This window comes from Peromyscus leucopus, chromosome 2 (assembly GCF_004664715.2).
Source record: "Peromyscus leucopus breed LL Stock chromosome 2, UCI_PerLeu_2.1, whole genome shotgun sequence".
NCBI lineage: Eukaryota > Metazoa > Chordata > Mammalia > Rodentia > Cricetidae > Peromyscus > Peromyscus leucopus.
The window spans coordinates 57,516,069-57,542,408 of NC_051064.1; the positions used below are offsets into that span (position 1 = coordinate 57,516,069).

The following is a 26,340-nucleotide window of genomic DNA, read 5'->3' on the forward strand; positions in this document are numbered from 1 at the left end:
GAGGGTGGAGACTGAGGCGTCTTTAAAATTGCTAAGGATTTCCTTTGCTAGTAGCTCACATTAAAATCTTTAAAAAATAGTATTTACGTATAGTTCTTTTGTTTCTTCCTGACTAGCTTGTAGTTTATGTACCGATGAAGAAATAAAAGTTTTAAGGCATATTTTTAAAAATATTTAAATTAAGCGCCAAGGGTTAAGTCTCCTGAACTGGGGATGCCCGATGCTGCTGCCCACGTCCTAGTGCAGCAGCCCCTTTGCTGGTGCCACGCGGTACAACACGGCCGGGCGGCGATCGCACCCTCACGAGGGTCCTCGAAGGCACTTCCAACCTCACTGGACCTAAAAGGCTGTGGGGTCAGCCTGGGGGATGGGGTGAACCCCAAAGCCACAGCCTCTGAGGGCGTCGGAAGGCCAGGGCGAGGGTCAGCGGGTGGAATTAGGTCCAGGAGATCACCCCCACACCCGAGGGCACGAGGCAAAGCCTGGCGCACAGACGTGCCGGCGGCGAGTTGGGGGGTCCCCGGCCCCGGAAGGTCTTACATCAGCCAGCCCACGTGCGACCCGAGGGCCGGGAGGCGCGCGCGGCCCGGGAGGCGGTGCCGCAGTCCGGGCTGAGCTTAAGGCGGCCCCGCCCCGCCCTCCGTGCGCCTCCCCAGTCGGCGCTGCAGCCCGGGTCCTGAGCCGAGCGGCGCCGCGCAGGGCCGAGTGGAGCCGAGCAGCCGCCGCGTCGCGTCGCCGGTTTAAAGCGCAGTGCGGGGCCTTGGCCGGGGGCGGCGGTAGTGAGGCCAGCGCCGCGCTCCAGCCCCCTTTTCCCTCCATGGTTTCTCTCCGCTCCCGCGAGTAACTTGGCTCCGGGGGCTCCGCTCGCCCGCACGCCCGCACGCCGCACGCCGCTCGGGACCACGCCGCCTCCGCCAGCCGCCTCCTTCCGACGGCCCTCGCCGCGCAGGCCGGGTCGCCTCTCCCCCCTCCGCCCCCGCCGCGGAAAGTTAAGTTTGAAGAGGGGGGACGAGGGGAACATGGACATGAAGAAGAGGATCCACCTGGAGCTGAGGAACCGGACCCCGGCAGCAGTAAGCAGAACCCCCTCGGGGCGCCCGCGCCCCCCGATGACTTGCAAGTAATGGTGGCCACCTGCGGGCCACCGGGGCTCCGGCCACGGCGCGGGGAAGGCGCTGCTCGCAGCTCGGACGGGGACAGGGAAGGCGGGCGGAAGGCGCGGAGGGGGGGAGCGAGCGCGCGGGCATTAACTCTTTGGCGCCCGCGGGCCCCCGTGGCCACGGGGAGGACGGCGGGTGGAAAAGCAAACTTTGAGCCGCTCGCCCGCTCGGTCCTCTCCCGGAGGGGAGCGCGTGTGCGTGTGGCCGGCGGCGAGGGCGGGCGCGGGGGTTGTGTAACGCTGGGAGCCATGTTTGCAGCCTCCCGGGATGCGCGGCCGGGCGGAGGCCCGGCCTGCCGAGGAGCCGCGCCGCCAGGCCCGCCGCGGGGCCGGCCCGGGTGCCACGCGCCCCCGGCGGCCGGCGGGGAAGCGGTCCGGGGGGCCTCGCGGGCCGCGCCGAGGAGGGGGTTCGGGTCCCCGAGGGGGCGCGGAGCCCCTCGGGCGCGGCCTGGCGCGGCACGGGGGAGGGGCGGGCGGGCCTGGCGGCGGAGGTGGCGCAACCGCCGCCCCTCCCGAGGCCAAGTTTGAAAAAAGGATGCGCTTCCCGCCATTTTTCAAGCCTAAAAATACAACTTTCCCCCCCCTCCCTCCTCTGCCCGGCTCGCCTTCGCCCTCGGCCTTGCCCACGCGGGCCTCCCGGGTCGCCCGGGCACCGTCCCCCGCGGCGGCTTCGCCCTCCCCCGCGCCGCCGCCGCCCGGGGCCTTGCCCGAGAGGGAGGCCGGCCCCTCGGTGTGGGCGGCCGGCGGCTCCGCGCGCGCCAGCCGGGGCGCGCCACAGCGCCATGTTGGCGGGCGCCGTCTTCCTCCGCCGGGTGAGCCGGCCGCCCTCGCGCTGCCTGTCGGGTCCCCGGGCTGCCCCCGCCCCGCGGGCTCGGCTCGGCGCGCGCTGGGAGCGCGGCGCTCGGCCACCGCCGCCGCCGCCACCGCCGCCGCCTCGTCCCCTCGCGGGCGCCCTCCCCCTTCTTAAAAGGGCAACGGTGGCCGGCGCGGGGCTGGGGCGGCCTGGGCCCCGCACGTGCTCCGCGCGGCCTCTGCCACCGACCGTGCCCAGGCCGCGGGCCCGACGCCGCCCTCGTGCGTGCGCCGCGGCGCGGGGTGGCCACGACCCCGGCCCGGGCCCCGGCTGGCGCCCGCAGGTGGCGATGGCTAACAAGTTGGGAACTTGGCGGAGATGGCCCTGCCTAGGTGCGCCCGGCGTGCCCGGCCGAGGCTTTGTGTGCCTGCTACCGGGCCTTGAGGTCGGCACCGCCGAGGTGTGGGGCGGTCCCTGAGGACTGATTGGGTGGTGTCCCTCCCTGTTCCCGGGGCCCCGAGGATCCCGCCGGCACGTGTCCCTTCCAGCCCTCAGTCAGACATTTTGTGCCCACCACGTGCTGGGGGATCGAGTTGTTAAACCATCTTCTTCCTTTGACTTGGAAAGATGAGTTAATGATACCTGGAGCCTTTCATTCCAGGCCAGCCCCAGCAATCAAGAGTATGGAATAACTAAATTTAGGTAAAGGACCCATGTTCGGTAAACCCTTTTGCCAGAGCCAGGCTGTGGAGCTAAAAGTGAGTTTGTGACTGCACATTTAAAGCGCCCCAAAGCAACAAGTGGTTGGTGGATACAGCGTTGGGTATCCTTGGTCTCTAGAATCACCGATTGACTGCATGTTTACCTGCAGTATGCCAGGGCCTGAGAAACCAGCGTAACCAAGACGTGGAATATCCCCTGCCCTCCTGGGCCTCAGATTCAGGGGCCACACTGATTCCTCTTGTACCTGGCGGGGCTAGAGGGGCCTCGTGAAAGTATCTTTTTGAGATTGCCACTAAGGTGTGTGAAGGGGAATCTACCTAGGGGGAACCAAGCCATTGGCAGATGCTTTTTTGGAAGAACTTTGACCTAAAACTGAAGGGTTTGAAGGGGAAGATGCTGTAGATACTTGTGCACGTGCGCCTTTTTAAGACAAGGTCTCAATAAGTAGGTAGTCTCCGTTGCTTCTAAGTTAGCATCCCCTGCCTCAGCCTCCTGAGTGCTGATACAAATCACCAAGCAATGCTATAGTTTGGGGGTTACTGAAAAGTTTCACCGAGTGTCATAAGGCAAATGTTAAGTTCCAAGATGGCGCCTTTTAAATGAGCTCATCTCTCTTGAGTGTGGTAGTGCATGCCTTTTGATCCCAGCACTGAGGAGACAGAAGCAGGCAGATCTCAGTAAATGTAAGGTCAGCCTGGTCCCCCATGCCTCAAAAAAACCATAATGTAATGTCTCAACATGCTGCAGAAACTTGTGGTAATTCCAATTGATAGGGAGTAAGGTTGGTCCCTGGGACCCTACAGAATTGTCATGGGGTGCCAAAAAGTTCACAGTCCCAGCTGAATGTGCTTTTTAAAAAAAATATTTATTTTTATGTTCATTGATGTTTAGCCTCTGTAAGGGTGTCGGGTTCCCTGGAACTGTAGTTACAGACAGTTGTGAGCCGCCATGTGGGTCTGCAAATGGAACCTGGGCCCCCTTGAAGAACAGTCAGTGTTCCTAACCTGAGCCATGTCTCTAGCCCCTGAATGGTTTTAGTCAAGTGAGATCTAGGTGAAGGGCCTGAATGGAGATTTGATATTTAAATACATAAGTGTGTGTGTTTTTGTGTTTATGGTGGTTCTTCCGGGTTTTTTGTTTGTTTGTTTGAATCTTAGACACCTCTGAAACATTATTTACCATCTTGGTGGTTGGCTCGTTTTCCTTCAAAGTACATAAGGCCCAAGATAACATGTTAGGTCCATATGCTACACCTCTGTTAGCTATAAACGTGGGTGTCCTCCTTTCCTCCAGGGAGATTTTAAACCCAAAGGAGCTCTTGAAGAAGAGTGTATTTTTCACAGTGGGGGAAAAGGCATAAAATGGCATTTTACCACACCCCACTTAAAAGATACATACTATTTAAGAAGATTTTTATGGGCAAGAATAGGATGCAGGGTACTAGGGATTGAACCAAGGGCGTCTGCTCTATCAATAAGCTTATTCCCTAGGAACTTTAGTTTGTGTAAAATACCATGTACTAGATAAGGATGTCTCTCGGTGCCAGACCTCACTCTATGTGTGAGGCCAAGGTTCATTCCCCAGCATTGCCACCCCCCAAAATAGGAAAGAAAAATGTATATTGAAAGTTTTCACTGAGAATAAATTGACTAGAACATACTGTATATGCCACAGACACTGGTGAGATTTTCACTAAGGTGAGAAAGCAGTGGCCCACAGTGGCACACAGTGGCAAGACATACCTCGGGTCCTGCAGCTGCTGTGCTCCAGAGTTGGAAGGGGCCTCTTCTGGTGTGAGCTTCTCAGCTTCCATTCGTGCACACAGGCTGCTCTGTGTGTGCCCCTTCTCACCCCACAGCCAGGGACAGCTAACCCTCTAACCAGAATTGGAAAACCAAGTAGCTTCTTACTGGAGTTTAAAAAAACAAGAGAATCCTGCCCCCCAACCTGGGTGTGCTGTATGCTTACACTGCTCATCAGTCTGTCTTACATCTTGTTCACGGGGGGAAGCAGACTCCGTAGACACACGTCCTTCTTGTTGTACTGTTGTGGCCCCCATCCCCGACTTTTGGCGTCTGTTGTTGAGTGTGATATAATTCTGAGCTCTATGGGATATTCTAATTGGTTGCATAGCAACTAATTGGGGTTGTTTTCTTTTGTACAGTAATACATCTGTAAAGAAAATTAGATGCAGATAAGCCAGAAAACGGTTGATTAAAAATACGCAATACACACTTAACCTTTCCGTGCATTTTGGTGTGTGGCCTAAAATTGCTTAATTTTTTTCCCAATTTGGATCATGTTATAAACATGTACTGTCTGTTTGCTTAAAGAAGAGCCCCAGTGACTACTGTCTAATTGCTTTTCAGAATTGTTCCCTTTAATCCACACTTAGGACACAGGCATTTCCTTTTCTGGGGTGGGGTATCTTTCTCAACTTTCCTGCCATCTGAACACATTGAAGGGCTGCTACTGTGAATATCAGCCCAGCGTGCTCCTTGAGGGACAGAATGAGATTAGTTATCTTTGGATTTTACTTGTGTGTGTTTGTGCGCGCGCGCGAGTGTAAAGTCAGAAGACAACTTGTGGGAGTTGGTTCTCTCCCCCCATGTGGGGCTCCAATTGTTAGGCTTGGCAGCAAGCATTTTTCACTCCTGGGCCCTGTCACCCTGGCTGTCCTGGAACTTGCTGTGTAGACCAGCCTGTCCTTAAACTCAGTTTCAAAGCCTGCTTCTGCTGGGTTCTGGACTGCAGGGGTGTGCCACCATGCCCAGCCTCGTCTCATTTTGTGGCTGGAAAGGACCTTTTAACTTCTCCTTTCTTCCCCCAAATTCTGGGATCGCAGGTCTGTATCGCTGTTGTAGATTTTAGGGGTGCCAGGGATCAGACCCAGGGTCTTCTGTATACTAAGCAAGCACTCCTAACAGAGCTCCATTTCCAGCCTTGTCTTTTGTTTTTGTTTGTTTCTTTGTTTTTCTGAGATAGGGTTTCCCCAAGTAGCCTATAGGCTCCGCCTCCCAGGTGCTGAAATTAAAGGTGTGTTCTGCCATACCCACCTAGCCTTGTCACTTTATTGTGGTTTTGTGATTGAATTCAGGGCTCCCAGCATACTGCTTAACACTGCCACCCAGCTCTACCCCCTTGCCCACTAGGAACACATTGTAAGCATTCTTGTCCTCATTTTTGAAATTAAAAATACAATGTGTATTCCACTGTAAGTTTATGTGGGGGTCAGGACAGCTTGGGGGATCTGTTCTCCTCTGTTTGAGTCTGTTTGGGGTATTTAGTATGGGGCAGTCTCTTCATTAAACAAGTTTATTAGCACAGTACAGAGAGGAGCAGGCATGGCAGTAGCAAACCACTGTACTCGGATGCCATGGGGCTGTGCCCTGCACTAGGCAGGACTGCTGGAAGTGTGGAGACAGGCGTGGAGAGACAGACTATGGGCTAGCGTGGATCTTTGGAACCTCAGCCCATTTCCAGTGACACACACTTCCTCCAGCAAGGCCCTACCCCCTAATACTTCTCAATCTCCCTGGTGACCAAACATTCACATACATCAGCCTGTGGGGGGGCATTTTCCAAAATTCAAGCCACCACAACTCAATTTGATGTAATTTCTTTCCCTCCCCCCTCCCCCCAGAGCTGAGGACTAAACCCAGGGCCTTAACCACTGAACTAAATCCCCAGCCAATGCCTTTCCCCTCTCCTAGGCCAAGTGTGTAGCTGGGGATGATTGCCCAAACCCTGACCATAGGCAGAACTGGCCCATTTCCCAGAGTAGCTGAAGGGATGAATGGAACTGAGAAAGGGTTGGGAAGAAGAAAGGAGAAACTTGGGAAGAAGAAGTGCTGAATGTTTGACATTACTCGTAACTAGAGGGAAGGAAAGCTGGTGGTGCACCTTCAGTCCTGGCCCTCGGGAGGCAGAGGCCAGCTGGGGCTGTACAGTGAAGTGCCATAAAAGTAATTCAATACCCCAGCCTGGCATTAGACTCTGAGGAGGACCTTCAACTCGTTGTTGTTGTTGTTGTTTTTCTTTCCAAGACAGGGTTTCTCTGTGTAGTTTTGGTGCCTGTCCTGGATCTCGCTCTGTAGACCAGGCTGGCCTTGAACTCACGGAGATCTGCCTGGCTATGCCTTCTGAGTACTGAGGTTAAAGGTGTGAGCCACCACCGCCTGGCCGACCTTCAACTCTTGATCTTGCTGCCTTTTTTGTTTTTTGTTTGTTTTATTTTTTTCTTAAACATTTACTTTATTCACATTTGAGAAAGAAGCAAGTTAAATTGGAGAATGACTATTAAGACTAAATTTGAGCCGGGCGGTGGTGGCACACGCCTTTAATCCCAGCACTCGGGGAGGCAGAGGCAGGCGGATCTCTGTGAGTTCGAGGCCAGCCTGGGCTACCAAGTGAGCTCCAGGAAAGGTGCAAAGCTACACAGAGAAACCCTGTCTCGAAAAACCAAAAAAAAAAAAAAAAAAAGACTAAATTTGGCCTTAAAAATTAAACTTTCCACTTTTGAGCAAAAGGCTGCCTTGCTGTTTTGGGTCACAGGACTCTCCAGTCTGCACAGTGCAGGTTGGGGCTGGCTTTCCCTCCTTAGGGGTTTATTTGTATTGTTTGAGACTGCATCTTCCTATGTAGCTAGCCCCAAATGTCCAGGAACTCACAGTAAACCCGTTCGATTAGTGGTGTGTGCCACCATGTCTGGCTGCTTATGAAATTAATTTAGTATTTTTATTTGTGTATGTCTGCATGCCTGCCTCACCTGTTAAGGTCCTTCCAGAGGCCAGAAAGAGGATGTCAGATCCCCTGGAGCTGGAATTGCAGGCAGTTGTGAGCTTCCTGATTTGGCACTGGAAACTCGACTCAGGACCTGGAGGAGCAGCAAGTGCTCTTAAACTCTGAGCCATCTCCCCAGGCGCATATTTTTTGTTTTCTTCAAGAGTTTGTGTCTCATGAACTGAGGCTTCAAAACTAGAACTCTATCTAAGCCATCAAGGTTGAGCTCAAACTTGCCTATTCCACACCTCTGCCTGTGTGCTAAGATTGCAGCATGTGCCAGCCCCAAACCTTCTCTTCTCCTGAGATGATCTTGAACCTGTGATTGGCCCTACTGCCTCTGCCTCCTGAGGGGCTGGTGCGGCTGGCTCCAACCACCATTGGGCCTCTGTTGAGAACCTTATCCAGACTTGAAGGCAGCCAGCCAGTGGCGCTGAGACCTTTCTCTGAGCACAGCGCTAAGTCGAGGAACTCGACCACTGCTCTAGGCTTACGCTGGTGGCTTGTCCCGGCGGTGCCTCTGAGCTCCAGGGGCGAGACACTTCTTATGCTCTCAGCATTTCTGGAAGTCAGGGGTCTGTCTGTTTAGCCGTACTACCTTCTGCTCAGTCTTCCCTTGCTTGCCTGTTTCCTGAACTTCTTGTCCTCCACTTTGGAACTTAGCTGTGGAACCTGTGCGCATCTTGGTAGCTCCAAAGAGAGATCTGTTACGCCTGCTTCACCTTTTCCAGAAGTTCAGTGTCTTCCCAGCCCTTCCATTTTTCTTCTCTAAATTAAAAACAAAAAACAAAAAAACTATGTATGTATGATGTGTGTCATGTGTGTGCCACAGTGTGCATGTGGAGGTCAGAGGTCAACTGTACAGTCAGTTCTCTGCTACTTTTGTTTGTTTGTTTTGGGGGGCTATTTTGAGACAGGGTGTATGTAGTTCTTTGTATAGACCAAGCTGGCCTCGAACTCAGCGATTTCACCTGCCTCTGTCTCCTGAGTGCTGGGGTTAAAGGTGTGTGCCACCACCAGCAGCCCTGTTACTTTTTTATGTGAGTGACAGGATTGAACTCAGGTGTTCAGGGGTGAACAGCAGTGCTTTCCTGAGGACTGATCTTGATGGCTTGTGTGACATCACATGCCCTGCCATGTTCAGGGTCATCTTTTTTGTTTGTTGTTTGTAGACAGGGTTTCTCTGTAACTGCCTGGCTGTCCTAGAACTCACTCTGTAGACCAGGCTGGCCTCTAACTCACCGAGATCCACCTGCCTCTGCTTCCCAAATGCTGGGATTAAGGGCGTGCGCCACCACCGGCCGGCGTCATCTTATTTTTACTTATATATACTTATATATACTTTTGAAGGTTTGCTTTGTAGTTGAGACTGGCTGGGACTGACTGTTTAGCTCAGGCTATCCTTCAGCTTTCGGGCCCCTGCCTCAGCCTCCCAAGTGCTGGGATCCAGGTGTGTGTCACTACTCCCACCTTTTTTTCTTAATGAACTTTCCAAGGGTTTAAAAGGAAATTTTTGTTTTGGGCACTGTGCCCTCCCTCCCTCTCTCTCCCTCCCTCCTTACTTAATTGCCAGGGGTCCATCCTTGATGCTTTTCCTAGGAATACCATATTCTGCCACTTCCTCTTCCCTGATGACTCCCAAATACAGGCGTGCATCCCAGACCTCCACTGAGACTCTGGGTCTGTGTGTCCAGCTGCCTGTGCCTGTGCCTGCCAGTACTTCTGTGGTACTCATTTCTCCTCAAAAAACTGTTCCTTGTAGGTTCTCATTTCTCTAAAACACAACCTAAAACCTCTGATCATCCATACCACCCTCAAACTCAGGCCTCCATGTGTCAGCCACTTTGACAGCCCTTTCCCCAGCTACCTCTTGAATCTCCATTTTGCTATTTGCCTTAGCAAATGTTTTCCAGCCTACATTTGAGTGTCTTGTGTTACTTGTTATGGCAGTTTCTTTGTATAGAAGCGACGTTGACTTTGAATTCAGACTGCACCTGCCTCTGCCCCAGTGATGAAGTTGCCGTGGAATTTGGTGGTCCTCCCCACCCCTGTGGTAGTTTCTCATGACCCCTCACTGTAGTTAAAGTAGAAGCTTGGCAATTGACAGAACTTTCCAGGAAGTAATTTTTATCCCAGTCTGGGAAGCAAAATATGGCATACTCTTTAATTCCTCCTCACTTATTTTGGACATCATAGTGTCATTTTTTAAAGTGTCTTTTTGTATGACATTTAAATTTTATTGTTGCACAGGAAATGGAAAAATTCTTAGTTGGGCATGGTGGTGTACATCTGTAATACCAACACTCAGGAGGCAGAGGCAGTCGGATCTCTGAGCTAGAAGATAGCCAGCTTCATATTGAGTTCTGGTAAACCAGGGCTACATAGTGAGACCCTGTCTAAAACAAAACAACAAAACAAAAGATCTGAAATTGGAAAGTGTACTGGTGTAAAAATCCTTAGCTAGGATTTATTTGTGACTTTTTCTTTGGGGAAGGAAAAGCCAGGCATGGTGGTGCATGCCTTTAATCCTAGCACTCAGGAGGCAGAGAAAGGCAGGTGGAACTCTTGAGTTGGGGCCTGTTTGGTCTACATAGTGAATTTCAGGACAGCCAGTGGTATGTAGAGAGACCCGGTCTCAAAAAAAAAAAAAATGGCTGGGCAATGGTGGCGCACGCCTTTAATCCTAGCACTCAGGAGACAGAGCCATGCTGATCTCTGAGTTCGAGGCCAGCCTGGGCTACCAAGTGAGTTCCAGGAAAAGGCGCAAAGCTACACAGAGAAACGCTGTCTTGAACCCCCCCCCCACACACACACACACAATGGCAAGGGAACTATTCAAAAGCTGAGTGGTAGTAAGATCAGTTCCCCTGATTCAGAGCAGCAGACTCCTTGAGTTCAAGTACTCAGTGCCTTGATGATCTTGGTGGCGAAGTAGAGTGTTCCTTTCCCTGTGATTGTGCCCTTTCTGGGCTTTAAGAGCCTGGGAGGGTTTCTTCACTCTGTCCTTGAACTTAGACAAAGCCCCTTGGAGGCACAGCCGTGGAAAGAACGGACATAGCGTCGCTTATGCTCTTAGAACTGTGGGATATGGAATATATACCATTATTATTATTATTATTATTATTATTATTATTATTATTATTTTAGCATGAATTAGCAGTGGTCTTTGGGTCTTACTATGCTACTGCTATAAGGCTAATCATGCTTCTTTTATTTGTAGTTGAACAAATAAACTGTCCTTGAATATGGATGTTTTATGGGGTCATGTTTAGGGTTTTTGCTTTTTTGTTGTCTCCTGTTACGGTTTTTTAAAGCTTAATTCCCTTTTTTGTTTGTATCCACAGGTTCGAGAACTTGTCTTGGACAATTGCAAAGCAAATGATGGAAAAATTGAGGGGTTAACAGATGAGTTTGTGAACCTAGAGTTCCTCAGTTTAATAAGTGTAGGCTTGTTTTCAGTGTCCGATCTCCCCAAGCTACCAAAATTGAAAAAGGTAAGTTTTCTTTCTTTTTGTTTTTTTGAGACAGGGTTTCTTTGTGTAACAGCTCTGGCTGTCCTGGAACTCATGACATCCCACTCTCCCTGAGTGCTGGGATTAAAGGCGTGTGCCCCACCTCACCAGCCTGCACATGGTTTAATTTTTAAGAAAGGAGAGCCATTGGGAAGAGAAATGCACAACATTGGTTTATGTGGCAGAAGCTCGAGCTTGAGTGGACTGTGGCACCTCGAGGTTGCTGGGCTATTTTCCTTTCTAAGATGGTTCACAGCTTTATCACCTGTGGTAGCTACACTTGACCTGCAGGGTTGCAGTAACACTTTGGAAATAATACCCGTTGGATTATGAACTGCTCTATAAATAATTGGTTAATTGTTGAAAGTTTTGTTTTCCTTAGCTAGGTTTTGCTCTTAGGCTCTGGCTCAGGAGTCAAAAGAGCCCCCTTCTTTCTGTGTTTTAACATATCTGTAGATGAAGAGGAAAATGATGCCTGTCTTACCTATGTAGGACATGCATATGCTTATGTGTGCCTCAGAGGCACCGGATCTGGAGGTGGAGTTACAGACAGTTGTCAGCCGCCCTGTGGGTGCTGAGAACTGAACCCAACTTCCTCAAGGACAGCAAGTGCTCTTAACTGCCGAATCAGCTCTAGCCCTGCCATATAATTCTCAGTACTAGAGAGTTTGAAATGTGTTGTGGGTGACTAGGGAAGTCCTGTGTAACAAAGCCATGTGGCATCTGCCTGTAATCCAGCTCTTAGGAGGCAGCAACATGGGAAGGACTGTGGGTCCCAGGCCAGGCAGAGCACTGTCTCCTATGTCTGTGGGCTCCACATCTACCCTGCCTCCCCAAAAAAGACCCACAAAAAATAAGCCCGCTCTATTTCTCTTTGGCCATTGTTAGTTTACCTCCCCTCTAGTCACGATCTCTTGCCTTCTAGTCCTCCCTTAAAGGGCAGAATACTTAAAAAAGGTTTTCTCTTGTCTCTGTGTTTGTCAAGGAGGTGGAAGAAACTTTTCTCCTGAGGACTGCTTATTGGTAGGTGTGGCCACAGGCTCACCAAGAAAGAAACAGCTATTTTCCTAAAGCCACCCACAGAACTCTGGTGTTAGGGTCAAATAAGAATCTTTTGCATTGTTGAAGGAAAGGAGATGTGATGTGGTTCACAAATTCTTGCCTCCATGGGCACTAGACACATAGTGATACACAGACATACTACAAACACACTCATACAAAATCTAAAACATTTAAGAAGTTATATGTGTGGGTGGTCAGTGACATTGGAAAGATATGGATCATCTGGAGACCCTTATAAAGATTTCAGCATCTGTTTCACATGAATTTGATCTGTAAGTTTGTGTTTTGTTCTTACCATCCTGATAAATTAAGAGGAGCTCATTTGGGCTTATGTAGTGGAGATTTTTGTAGGAACCGCTGGCTCCCAAATAACTACATAGGGCCTTAATATTAATTATAAATGCTCAGCCGATAGCTCAAGCTTGTTTTTAGCTAGCTCTTATAGCTTAAATTAACCCATTTCTATTCATCTGTGTGCTGCCCTGAGGCTTGTGTACCTCATGTACACACTTTCCATCTTGCTGTCTCTCATCTGCGTCTCATAGTGTCTCGTCTCGAATCTTGAACTCCACTCTTCTTCCCAGTGTCCCCTTAGTCTAATTCTCCTGCCTAACCTTATCCTGCCTCCCTATTATAGGCCAGTCAGCTTTAGGAAACCAATCACAGTGACATCTTCACACAGGCTCACACTGTCACAGGGAGGGAGGGAGGGCACAGTCACAGTCAGTGTGGTGAGGGGGTGTGCCGGGGCAGTAGCACACCTGACATGGTGGATGCAAACAGTGCAGTGGGTGCAGTTGGGAGAAGAGACATGGATTCTTCTGTTTGATTCAGTCTGGGCTTCAGGCCATGAGAGTGGGCCATGTGTGTTCAGCATGGTTCCCTCCATTAATTAGCCCTCTCTGGAAACCTCAGACAGCAGCGTGTCCCTCACTAGTTCCGAATCTGTCAAGTCAGCAATGAGATGAAGCACCACAGTGACTTCATTCGGTCTTTCTCAGATGTTCGGTTCTTTGAGACAGGGTCTCAATGTGTGTAAAAACTGTGTGTGCAGCTAGGATGAACTAGAGCACAGTCTCCTGCCTCAGCCTCCCAAGTGCTGAGATTGCAAGCTTGCACCATACTGGGCTTTTTCTGAAGAGTTTGAACACTGATCACTCACAGGGCTGATGAGGTGATCATACTTAAAAGGCAGATTGAATGTTCTCACAGCTGGTAAGGACTGTGTGTTCTTCCTACCTCAGAGCACACACAGACTCTTAAGAAACAAGTACTAAGAAAATTGATACATAAATGGTTTAAATGTCATGCTAGTAAATGCTTTGGGGTGTCTTATTGTCTGTTCATGTAGGAAGATGTGATATTCTAGCTGTATGATCTAAACACAGAAGGGAAGTTTCTATTAGTTTCCAAAAATCATGAGAGTCAGTGCTTGAGTCTATATTGGTTTGACTAGCAGGGCTTTGTTTTGCTTTCTCCTGAAAATACTTGTGAATGGGGCACAAACCACAGCATTCGAATGGCGGTCAAAGAACAACTTCAAACTCGGGTCCTCAGGCTTGGGGCGTGTGCTGTTGTTTACACTCACTGCTCTCCTAGACTAGTATTCTATTCATGACATGCCAAAGCCTTTAGTTTATGAAGTCGTGTTGTTTGCTTGGTTTTCTTTGTTTTCTGACTGTTTTGTCTTGTGTACTGGGGATTGAACTCATGGGTCTTAGGAAACCTAGACAAGCACTCTACACATTGGCCATATTCCCAGGTCTTTTGTACCCTTTTAAAACTTGGAAACTAGGTCTCTTAAGTGTTATAGGGTGGCATGCTACCTCAACTTCCTGGGTAGGTGGGTTCCAAGCCTCTGTCACCATGCCCATCCACATGAAATTTCCAGTTAGCACAGCAGGCATGTGGAGCACAGTGGGTGGAGCAGGAGTTCTTCAGCAGCTCCTCAATATGTGGAGTCACCAGTCACATTTTTGCGGTTTATTTCCCTGCCTGTAAATGGGAAGATGAGTTTATTGTAAGAGCGAATGGGGTGATGTGCTCTGAAAAGTGACCAGCACCCAAACACTGCATGATGATTGATACCTTTTTATCTTGTCACCAGCATAAAAAATCGGAGCCATCTGTGTGGCCTAGGGTATCTGTCCATCTGTTCTTCCTTCCTGTCTATCTGTTTGTCTTTATTTACGTGTTGGGGGATGCCCTTAGAGGTCAGAAGAAGACATTGGATTCCCTGGAGCTGGAGTTACAAGTGGTTATGAGCCTTCTTCCAACATGGGTGCAAGGAACTGAACTCTGTCCTGGAAGAATAATAACACCTGCTCTGGACTGCTGGGTCCCGTAGCCTGTTTATCTGCAAAAGGAAGACTTGCTTTTACATCTCCACTTACACTCTGAGACACTAGCAATTTTTAGTGAGTGCTCACACTTTTTGTGGGCACACCATTGCCTGTATGAGAAACTAAAGTAGCTTAACATGGAGGTTAGTGCCAGGTTTACAAAAGCAGCAGCCTCTGAGGATAAGGCTTTATAAACCCCTAGGTAACGCCCAGGCACCCCCTTGCCATAACACATACTTGGTGCTAGGTGTGGAGTGCACGGCCTTGCACAGGGGATCTGATGGCCTCCTCAGGCACGACATGCACACGACGCCTGTACAGAGCACACAAAATCTTCTTTAAAAACTTCCTACCTTCTGGCATAGCTGCCTGACTCATCCCAAATGTTGCTGGTATCTATAAACGACTTGATTTGGATTTAGTCAAATACAATAATGTTTATAATCTAACAAACAGGGCTTCTAGAGGAGCAGTTCTACATGCTACACATGCAGAAATCTGAGAACAACCAAGGAGCCATTTCTCTCCACCAAGCGGGTCCCGGGGTTGAACTTGGTCTTGGTCTGTCAGCCTTGGCAGCAAGTACCTTCGCCTGAGGAGTCGCTTCACCAGAGCTTGTAGTTTTGCTGCTATTGTTTATTTTTGTTAGGAGAAAGGGTCTCTCTCTGTAGCCCAGGCTGGCCTAGAACTCTGGTTCCTCCTGCCTTGGCCTTCTGAGTTGTGGGGTTGCAGATGTGTACAGTGCCGTCTGCCTGATTCTTTGATATGGGTATTTGCTTTTTATCCCAATTCAGTCGTGAGTGATTCTCTACGTGTATTTCCTTTTAGCTTGAGCTCAGCGATAATAGGATCTATGGAGGTCTGGACAGACTAGCAGAAGAACTTCCAAGCCTCACACATCTGAACCTGAGTGGAAATAAGCTGAAAGACATCAGCACCTTGGAACCTTTGGTGAGTGATTGGGAATTTAGAGAATGGGTTGTGTCATGTTCATTTTCATATTTCTAGTGGGAGAAATGATTGAGAAGAATAAATGGCTTTAAAAAATGCCATCATTCTACTCTTCGTAGAGTGGCTTTTAAAGGTCACAGTCTCTACAGTGTAGTCCTGGGACTTTGCTCCCTGACTGAAACTCTGATGGTATCATGCAGTAGATAATTTTTCATGTTTTTTTTTAATCCTTTTTTAAATACATAGTTACTATAACCTTAAACATGTCTCCTAATTTTTCCCACTAGACTGGCCAAGCTATTCTGTACTGTAACAGAACAGTCTGTCTTAGGTGACGTTTCAGCACAGTCAAGAAGGGCGGCTCCAGTGGTTGTGGGTTTTGTGGTTGGTGATCTTAGGCTTCCCTAGGTCACTGTTGCAGAGTTTTGGGTAGACGCAGATCTTCAGTCCTATTGTAGATTAGTTAAAGAGACCAAACTTGAAGTGTGTTTGGGGATGTAAACCTGGTATATGGACTTAAGCAAACTGAGCAGAGAAGACAGTAGTCCCTGCCTTACTGAAGAGCTCAGGACAGTCAGGAGGAAGACATTTATTTTGTAGATTGGAAAACTGTTGCAGGGAGAGCTCAGCCACTGCAGGTTCTGGAGGCAGGGTTGGTAACAGGAGGGGCAGCCTCAGGCTGGACTGGGGAGTGAGACAGCGGGTGTCTGCCCACTGGAAGAGCGCTCTGTGGGGCCGTGGGTTTGGCTCAGTGGGCAGAATGCTTGCACAGAGTGCATGAAGCCCTGGGTTCCATAGACTGAAGCATGCCCCAGTCCCAGGGCATCAAGAGTTCAAGGTCACCCACCATGTATAGCAAGTTTGAGGCCAGCCTGAACTGGATTATGGGAAACTCTGTCAAGCAAATAGAGCCCTGCTCTCTTGGTACTCTGGAGGTGAAGGGCCGCCTCCTCTCCTCCTCCTCCCTTCGGCAGTGCAGGACAGTTTCGGTCATTTTGCCTGCCCCTTTACTTCTATATTCCTGTTTGGGCTTCTCTTTGTTGTAGGTGTTGAGAGCTCCTTTCTTACCCTTGTTCCGCAGATCTTGCTTTTTTTTCTACTGTCCATGGCTAGATGCTTCCACTCCTTCAGTTTTGCCAGTTTCATTTTTTTTTTCTGTGTAGAGCAGCCCGTTTCCAAGTTAAAGATAATGCATTGCATTTTGCTGTATCCAAGGACATTTAATATTTGTTCACTGTAGGCTGGTAGCCCAGAGAACAGAGAATGGCTGTCCTGTTTAGAGAGGAAACGGAGTGTAGAAAGCCTAAGTAATTGTTTGGAATTAATGGCAGGATCAAATCCAAATTCACTTAATTTTCCATTGCCCTGGGGACCTGTTTTCTTTCTACATGTGAATTGATTGATTCTATACCTGAATATCAGGAAAATGGAATTCCCAAAGGAATACTCAGGCGAACACTCCCCACAGTCAGTGCCAAGCCTGTGTTGATTGTTTGGTGGCAGATCTCTTTATTCTGGGCTATGCCAAACTGAGTAGCACCCCTGGACAGAAGTGTGTGTGTATTTGTTTTAAACAGGACTGTAGAGTGTCTTTCCTTGCTGAATAACCAGCTGCTCCTGATTCTCCTGGAGACTGAATCCTCTGGGAGTCCTGTGTTGGTGTTAACTGTCACCGAAGCAGAGCACAGACAAATACTGAGCAGGGATTGTTTGCTTAAGGCTTCTTGTTCTGGGCTGTAACAGATTAGGGTCCCAAGACAGTGAAGGAGGAGAAGTAATCTTGGTTGCTATGCTTGTACCACTGTTGTGGATGTTTGATGCTTGGTGCCCTGTAGATCCTATGGAAGTTGTTGAAAAAGTATCTACAAAGTGAATGGAGATAGTATGGCCCTTGTTTTACATTGAGGGATCTGAAGCTTAGATGATACTGACACCGTGTGGCAGAGCTACATGGCTCCATACACCCCAGGCTGCTTGGAAAAAAAAAGCCTGAGCTAGGTTGGCCTCCTGGTTCTCACTTGGAATAAAGGAAATCTGTAAGAAAGGTGAAGGGAGAAGACTGGGTCCAGTGTTGACTTCTGAATGTTCTAGAACGGGGAAAACACCATCCTCATCCTCATCACCACACATTTTGAACACTGCATTGAGCCCAGTTTTGACAGGCAATGCAATGATTGTGAATGCCTCTGCTTGCTACAGGGACATTAACGAGAGACAAAGAAGGCATCAGTTCAAACTTCCTGGGACACCTTTTTTAAGAGACCTGGGCCATCCAAATCATCCCCCAAAGCCCTTCTAAATTCTAAGAAGGCAAGCAAAATTATTGTTAATAAATGTTTTATGTTTATTATGGCTAGCCTATTAGCTTAGGTCAAGTTTCTGGCATGGTATGGTTGCTAAGTTTTTAGCAGTGTTTACACATCACATCGGGATCCTGTATAATCTGTATTTTGAGCCTCCTGGGCTGTAAGTACCATTTTACTGTTTTAAACAGTCTACAGAGTACTGTAGTTATGTAGGATTTGTTATTGTCAACTTGCTTCTATGTCATTTGCTACCATACTGTTTGGCATGTCCGAATTATTTGATAATGGGTGCTTTGTCAAACATCTAAGATTCATGCCGTTCAGAATAGGATGGCCCTGTACAGTAGATTAATCAGTGGCCCAGTCCATTAAGGAAACAATTTTAGGCAATCCAAGGGTGGTGGTTTGTGCCATCGTTCCAGCTGCTGAGGGGCCAAAGCAAGCAGACTGAGACAAAGGCTGCATGCTGAGACATGCGCTTGAGAAAAAGGAGGAGGAGTACATGGAGGAAACCTTTCTAGGAAGCTGCTCAAACTGATTGTCCTTTTTAGGTCTCACTTGGTATAGAGCCGGCTCTTTCTGTAGCCAGGTACAGTATAGAACTCTGAGACCTTGAGATTGAGGTTAGAGGATCGGGAGTTCTGGGCCAACTTAGGCAGAAAAGCTGTCTTCCAAAAAGAGTGGAGCTATTATTTGGGATGGTATTACAGCATTTTTTCTTCTTTGGCAAGAAATCATACCTGGGTTTCTGAAGTCACCCGCTAGGAAATCTAATCTGAAAGTTGCATGCTAGAAAGTCAGCCACCCTAGAACTGGCAGGGCTGGGCCTGCCTTCTTAAGGCATGTAAGGTTGGCTTTCATTATTGGATGGACAACTTAAATCATTGCACATTGTGTGTTTGATGGGCAGGTGTAACTGCCTATAGTCCTGCTGCTGGGTCCTCCCTGGTTCTGCTCTGAGAATAAAACTCAGGTGAGCCCTTTCCTTATGAGGGATGAAGGTTCTTCTGTAAGAGTCAGCAGCCCTTTTCTTAAGGGTCAGATAATGAGAACATGAAGCTTGGTTGGCAGGAGAGTCTATATCACAGCCACTCACCTGTCAGTACAGTCTGAGAAGAGAGATGTGTGATAGATGAGCAGGTGAATGTTGTGTGCCAGTAAAACTTTTTTTTAGCTGAGCATGGTGACACACCTTTGCTCCTAGCACTTGAGAGGCAGGTGCAGGCAGATGATCTCTGAGTTTGGGGCCAGCTAGGGCCATATAGAGAGACCCTGGCTTAAAAACAAACAACTGCTGGGTGGCGGTGGCACATGCCTTTAATCCCAGCACTCAGGAGGCAGGTGGATCTCTGTGAGTCTGAGGCCAGTCTGGTCTACAGAATGAGATCCAGGACAGGCTCCAAAGCTATGCAGAGAAACCCTGTCTCAAAAAAACAAAACACAAAACTCCAGTTTACAAAAATAGCTATTGAGCCAGATTAGCCAGTGCACTGGTTTGCCACCACATTCTGAATTTTAAAGCCAACTTTGAAAGCAGAGAATTACAGAGATGCCTTCAATCCTGAAAGCAAAGTTTTGTTGGATCCACATTTCTTCTAGGCTGTGTGAGTGTGGCAGTAACTTTGCAAATGAATTGTCACTGTTGGATTTGTTAGGACTTGCCTCTTCAGAGTTTTTTGAGTGAGGGGGTCACATGTAGCTGACAATGACCTTGACCTTATGATCATCTAGCCTCCTACATACTAAGATCACAGGCCTGCACTACCACACCTGGTTTATGTGGTTCTGGGGATCAAATCCATGGCTCTGGGCAAGCACTATCTAATGAGCTACTTCCCTGCCCCCCCCATTGATGTTTTTTGTTTAGTTTTGTGGATGCCAAACTTTGATTTTACAATTAATAAGTTACATGTGTCTGTCTGTACACACACACATAGAAATGTCACTTGCACTCTAGTAGGCTGTTTGTACTATTCTAGAAGGTAGCGGGCTATATGTGACGATGCCTTAAGTTTACTTTAGAAAAGTCTGGTAATGTTAACCTCTTCCAAAGATCTTAAAAGAGACAAAAGGAGTGTGAGGTTTCTCTGTTTGTGCAATCTAAGCTCTGTGTACCCTTCTGCCCATGCTGGCATACCTCATGCCAGGTTTCACTCCATTCTCCAGTGCTGCTTATGAGTTGGACCTGTGTACAGTTCAGCTAGGTCACACTTAGACTCCTTCGTATTGCTACTAGGAAAAGACATAGTTTGTTCTCTCTCTCTCTTTCTGTTGGTTTTTCAAGACAGGGTTTCTCTGTGTAACAGTCCTAGCTGTCCTAGAACTTGCTCTGTAGACCAGGCTGGCCTTGAACTCACAGAGATCCACCTGCCTCTGCCTCCTGAGTGCTGGGATTAAAGGCATACGCCACCACTGCTCGGACACAAGACATTGTTCTCTAGGGGAGCCAGAAGCATAGTGTTTTCCTGTGTACAGGGATGAATGGGTAGCAGCTAATTGATGGGGAGCCTAGACTTTACCTCTTGAAAATGGTTTGGTGACATGTTCATTTGATTTAGGAATTGTGGTTTTTGGTTCTTTCCTTTAGAAAAAGTTGGATTGTCTGAAAAGCCTGGATCTGTTTGGCTGTGAGGTCACTGACCTGAATGATTACCGAGAGAGTGTCTTCAAGCTCCTGCCCCAGCTGTCCTATCTGGATGGCTATGACCGAGAGGACCAGGAAGCCCCTGACTCAGACGTGGAGGTGGATGGTGTAGAGGAAGCTCCTGACTCAGATGCAGAGGTGGATGGTGTGGACAAAGAAGAGGAGGATGAAGGTGGGTAGACTGAGCATCTCGTGACCTGATATCTGCCTTTTCACAGTCCTGATGGTGCTCTGCTAGTGTGCGTGCCTGTGTTCCTGTTCAGTTCTATAACCCTAAAATGCTTGAAAATCAAGTGGTTTTATTAGCCAGTAGATTTTTCATCTTTCCGTGGAGCCAAGTAAGTGTTAAGTGGCTGCTTCATGCAGCCCCTGGAGTGACTCCTTCATGTGCTTGAAGAGCTTGTTATCTCAGTGTCTCCTTGACTCTGCCTTCCTAGCTTAGTGCCTGGCCCGTAAACTTGAAGACACATTATCTTAGGTTCCGCTTTTTGTTCATGGAAGTATAATCTCTGGGTGTAACACTGAATTCACTTTTATTTTTTCAGTGGGTGTGATGGCACACTTAAAATCTCAGCACTCCAAAGATGGAGTAAGGTTCACAAGTTGGAGGTCAACCTAGTCTATATAGCAAATATCTTACACAAAAAAGGACTAATCTTTCAGAATTTTTATTATTTTTATTTATTTTTTTATTTTATTTTATAATACCATTCAGTTCTACATATCAGCCACAGGTTCCCCTATTCTCCCCCTCCCATCCCCTCCCCTTAGCCCCAGCCCACCCCCCATTCCCACCTCCTCCAGGGCAAATCCTCCCCCGAGGACTGCGATCAACCTGGTAGACTCAGTCCAGGCAGGTCCAGTCCCCTCCTCCCAGACTGAGCCAAGTGTCCCTGCATAAGCTCCAGGTTTCAAACAGCCAACTCACGCAATGAGCACAGGACTTGGTCCCACTGCCTAGTTGCCTCCCAAACTGATCAAGCCAATCAACTGTCTCACCTAAGAATTTTTATTATTAATCAAAGTTTTTTTTTTAGATTTATTTATTATGCATACAGTGTTGTGCCTGCACACCAGATGAGGCACCAGATCTCATTACAGATGGTTGTGAGCCACCATGTAGTTGCTGGGAATTGAACTCAGGACCTCTGGAAAAGCAGCCAGTGCTCTTAACCCTGAGCCATCTCTTCAGCTCCTAATCAAAGTTTTTCATGTGCTTAGTTTCAAGTCCGTCTGGGTAAAGTCTTTGAAATTGAAAGCCATGAGTGGTAGCTTAGTACTTTTGAAAACATACAAGATAGTAATGGCCAGCAAAGCACAGGAGGTTGCAGTTAGACGGGGTTATTTTGCAAAAGCTGGAGACGGGCAAACGAATGAGATGCAAGGGGACAGTGGGCAGAAAAGGGTAGTTCATCCTGTTCCCGTTTCTGTATCCAGGTATTCCTAAATTATTTGTGGTGGTTATGTAAGTGCTGTAAACAACACATTATGCCATTGAGCTAGATCCTTAGCCCAAGGGTGAGGATGTAGCTCAGTGGTAGAGGCTTGCTTGACTTGTGGAGGCCCTGGATTCTGTCCTCAGCCAGCAAAAGAAAATGAGGCAAGATGGAACTCCAGTCAGCACCGCGCGCAAGCGAAGGAAGGAAGGGTGCTGAAATGAGGGGGTGGGCAGGGGGAGAAGGGAGAGCGTGTGAGCACCCTCAGCTAGGTAAAGAGCCCCCTCATGTCTGTCACAGGAGGGGCTGAAAGGCAGTTTGTGGCAGTAGGCATGTGGAATGGGAAGGACAGAGGCAGGAGACCACGGGGAACTGCAGGCTGGTAGAGGGGAAACCGCCTCTAGGCTGGGCACCCAGGAGCCTGGACTATTCTATGGCCTGGAATTAATCCTTTAGAGTTCTGATTTGACAACTGCTCTCAGCCCTGTTCCTAATAGCTTGCCATTTTTGTTTGGAGGGACAGGTGTTGAAATTGTCTCGGGTAGCTGGGATTGGTCATAAACTCCTGGTCTTCCTTCCACTGTCCTGGGCACTTGCTTAGGCCATCACATCATGCTTCTCTTTTAAAAAAGACAACCAAATGGAAACCCAGGTACTTTCAGCATGGCAAGAGTAGAAAGCCCTCCTCCAGTGTGAAGTTGAGGTGGGTTTTATTCAGTAAGAGTAGGCATGTAGTACTTGAAGCTTCCTGGTTTTCGGATACTCTCTTGGGATTACGGACTGGTAGAAAGAGGGCAGCTGTAAATCTGATGTTTGTGGTGCCGACCAGCTTATTGTAGGCCAACTTTGGGCTCTCTGACCTTTTCAGTTAGACCCTATGGGTCATCAAGGTTATTTAGTGATTTCTTCCTTTCTTTTTTTGTTTTGTTTTTAGAGAGTGTTTTCTCTTTGTAGCAGCCCCTGGCTGCCCTGGAACTCTCTGTAGATGAGGCTGGCCTTGAACTCAGAGATCTGCCTGCCTCTGCCTCCCGAGTACTGGGATTAAAAGTGTGCCCAGCCTTAGTAATTTCTCTTTTGGACTCTTCAGAAGGAGAAGAGGAAGATGAAGAGGAAGATGAGGACGGTGAAGAAGAGGAGGATGATGAAGAAGAGGATGAAGATGAAGACGAAGATGTAGAAGGCGAAGAGGATGAAGATGAAGTCAGTGGGGAGGTAATGTAACTCTTCCTTCTGTTAGGGTAAAGGCAGAGAAAGAGGTAAAGTCCGGTAATGGCAGCTTTTGTCCACATACGGGATGTGCCTGCTTATGCTGCCTGGATACAGCACTTACGTCTGTGTGCCTTTCAAGTTACCAAATGTGGAGTTGTGGTTGGAAGTCCAAGGTTAAATGTATGCACTTCTGCCTTGAAAGAGCAGATGACTGAGTTTTGTATGTATTCCTGTAATCCCAGGAACATCACTGGGCTAAATCATAACCAGCCCGGGCTAAACAAGGCTGTATGTTCAAAACCTGACCCCACATACATAGAGAAATCTGTCCAAACAATACTGTAGTATAAGATTATAAAAACATAAGTTGCATGATAATTAGTGCTTACCTGATAAACTGTTACTTCTGAACATTGATGGTTTGTTTTTTTAAGATTTATTTATTTTTTATATATACAGAAGAGGGCACCAGATCTCATTACAGATGGTTGTGAGCCACCATGTGGGTGCTGGGAATTGAACTCAGGACCTTTGGAAGAGCAGTTGATGCTCTTAACCTCTGAGCCATCTCTCCAGCCCGAAACAAGTAGTGTCCGTCTCCCCCGCCCCCCCAGGCAGGGTTTCTCTGTGTAGCTTTGCACCTGTCCTGGATCTCACTCTGTAGACCAGGCTGGCCTTGAACTCACAAAAGATCTGCCTGCCTCTGTCTCCCAAGTGCTTGGATTAAAGGCGTGCGCCACCACCACCTGGCTGAACATTGATGTTTTAATAATTTTATTTTTATTTTACTCATTTATTGAACTGAGGTCTTTGTAGCTCAGGATAGACTAAACTGTTTGACCACCTGCCCACCCCCCATCCCCCCTTTGTAACGGATGGTGTAACAGGTGTGCAAACACACCTGGCTTAAAGGGCAGTTTTATTTTTAAACCAGAGCCTAAGGGAAGGGAGGTGCTCTGTTCCTGGGTTACCCTCCCCCAGTTTAAAGATTTATTTTTATTTGTGTATGTGCATGTGTGCCTGCATGTGTGTGTATGTGTTGCTTGCATATATGTCTACATACATGCCTGGTGCCCTTTGAAGTCAGAAGAGAGAGCACTGGATTTCCTAGGAGTGGAGTCAAACTACCAGGTGGGTGCTGGGGATCAAATGTAGGTCTTATGGAAGAACACCCAAGACTTTAATTTCTAAGCTCTCTCTTTGCTCATTTAAAAAAAAATGCTCATTTAAAAAAAAATTAGGGAGCTGGAGAGATGGCTCAGTGGTTAAGAGCACTGACTGCTCTTGCAGAGGACCCGAGTTCAAGTCCCAGCACTCACATGGCAGCTCACAACTGTCTGTAATTCCAGTTCCAGGGGACCCGATATCCATGTCAAAACACCAACATACGAAAAATAAAAATAAATTTAAAATAATAATAAAAAAGAAAGAATAGATTGATTTTTTTTTAAAAAAAATTAGCATCTCTGTGCAGCCAAGTATGTAAAAATAAATTTTCCCTCTAATGTGTTGTTATAACTATTTGAAAGTATATTCCTCTTTGCATTTTTATTTTTTTAATGAGGGATTGATGAGTAAGGGCTTATGTAGCCCAGGCTAGCCTAAATTCCTGGTCTTCCTGTCTCCATATCCAATTGCTGGAATAACAGTTGTAAGCCATCAAGCTCGCGTGTGTGTGTGTGTGTGTGTGTGTGTGTGTGTGTGTGTGTGTGCGTGCGTGCGCGCGCGCGCGCGCGCGTGCATGGAGACATAGAACCACTTTCGAGAGCTCTCTTGATTCTCCTGTTGTCTCCGTGTGTTCCAGTGATTGATCTTAGGTTGCCAGGGTTTCCTCTTTACCTGTTGAGCCATGTCTTAGCAGAATCCAGTGATGTTACGCTATTCTCTGTTTAGGAAGAAGAATTTGGACATGATGGAGAAGTTGATGAAGATGAAGAAGATGAGGATGAAGATGAGGATGAAGGTGGGTCTGATGTATATAATTTCTGTTTCTCCTCTTGTCAACATTACAGGAAAATGCTCCCGTTAGTTTTTGTTTGTTTGTTTTTGGACAAGCGCTTACTTGCTCAGCTTGTCTTTAATAATCTCTGCATTCCTGCTTGGCTTCCAGAGTAGTTCTGATTGTGTCTGTGAGGCTTTGGTCACACTGAGCATATGGTCTTCTTGGAACTGATGATCTAGCTTTGTGAGTGCAGCAGGCATAGAACACCAGCCCCAACCCCTTCTTTATTGCGTGCACTTGGACAGTGCCCCGGGTCACGCTCAGCCTCGTGGTATCTCACTTACCTCTCAGAACAGCTCCGTCATGTCATTCCTTCCTGTTGTGTCTTAAGTGGTTTGTCCACGGTCACTCGTGAGTCGGTGGCTTAGAAACAGGCTGGGCAAGTGGAGTTGTTGCTGTGTTTTTTTTTTTTTTTTTTTTTTTTTTTTTTTTGACATGCTAGGTTAGTACCCAAACGCTTAAGAAAAAAACATGGGGAAGGAAAATCCTCGATCAATTAGCCCTGTCTCTTGCGGTGCTCCTGTGCCTTTGCCAGTCTGGCCTCAGTGGCCTGTGTGTTTGAATTCCCGTCTTTGCTAGTTCCTCCCCGTCAGAAGGTAGTTGCCTCTGTTAGCAGTGTTCCAGGCAGAATGCTGTTCCGTGGCCTCACAACTCATTTTGTATTGCAGAGGAGGAAGAAAGTGGGAAAGGTGAAAAGAGGAAGAGAGAGACAGACGATGAAGGAGAAGATGATTAAGACCCGAAACAATCTGCAGGAAACAGAACTGTTGAGTACTGGTTGGACTGCTCATGGATTTGGTAGCTGTTTTAAAAAGGTAGCTGTGATACAAGCCCCAGGACACCCCCACCCAAAGAGCCAAAGAATAGTTCCCGAGACATTCCGCCTTCCTCCGGTTAGCCCCTTGGTAATCCACCACCAAGCCTGGGGACTTCACCCCAACAAAATTGTAAACGTTGTTAGGTTTCCGTGTCAGACTCTTGCTGTATCGTGACAGCTGTGATTGGTGAGTTGACCGTCCTGGCCGCCAGTTACACTGCGATTGTAAGAACATTTTTACTTTCTGTACAACAAGGAAAAGCTTTGTAAATAAAATCTTAACATTTTGGGTCTGTTTTCTCATGCTTTTCTTTCTTTTTTTAAGACATTAGGACATTTTATGTGATGACTGCCAAAAAACGTATTTTCTAAGACTAAGGAAAATAAACGCATTACTCTTTGGTAAAGCCTAGTTGTACTCTACGTTTCTAAATTAGGCTCTGGCTGTAGCTTGCCTTTTCTCTGGAGAACAGGATCGGGGTCTTTGGTCGTTAGTGGTGAGGAACATCACTGCATGTGACCAGGAGTACGTGAGTTAGTTACTTTGTAAAAACGATTTTGAGTCTGGAATAGTGGCAGAGCCCTTGCCTAGTGTGCGTAAG

The 26,340-nt window shown here is 47.9% G+C and overlaps 1 protein-coding gene across 1 annotated transcript; it reads left to right on the forward strand.

Annotated features, from left to right (window-relative positions):
• The first annotated feature begins 651 nt into the window (after positions 1 to 651).
• Anp32b (acidic nuclear phosphoprotein 32 family member B) lies at positions 652 to 26,035 on the forward strand. Its single transcript, XM_028882787.1, has 7 exons — positions 652 to 1,073; positions 10,802 to 10,951; positions 15,202 to 15,324; positions 20,218 to 20,446; positions 22,798 to 22,922; positions 24,813 to 24,882; positions 25,590 to 26,035. Exons 1-7 carry the CDS (start codon positions 1,020 to 1,022, stop codon positions 25,655 to 25,657), a joined length of 819 nt encoding a protein of 272 aa, XP_028738620.1. The 5' UTR covers positions 652 to 1,019; the 3' UTR covers positions 25,658 to 26,035.
• Positions 26,036 to 26,340: the final 305 nt, after the last annotated feature.

Excerpts from the sequence above, each read along its gene's own strand:
- Anp32b (XM_028882787.1), top strand. The coding sequence starts at position 1,020 with ATGGACATGAAGAAGAGGATCCACCTGGAGCTGAGGAACCGGACCCCG. Across the intron at positions 20,447-22,797 it reads CAAAGAAGAGGAGGATGAAG|AAGGAGAAGAGGAAGATGAA; the intron begins GTGGGTAGACTG and ends TGGACTCTTCAG. Across the intron at positions 24,883-25,589 it reads GGATGAAGATGAGGATGAAG|AGGAGGAAGAAAGTGGGAAA; the intron begins GTGGGTCTGATG and ends TTTGTATTGCAG.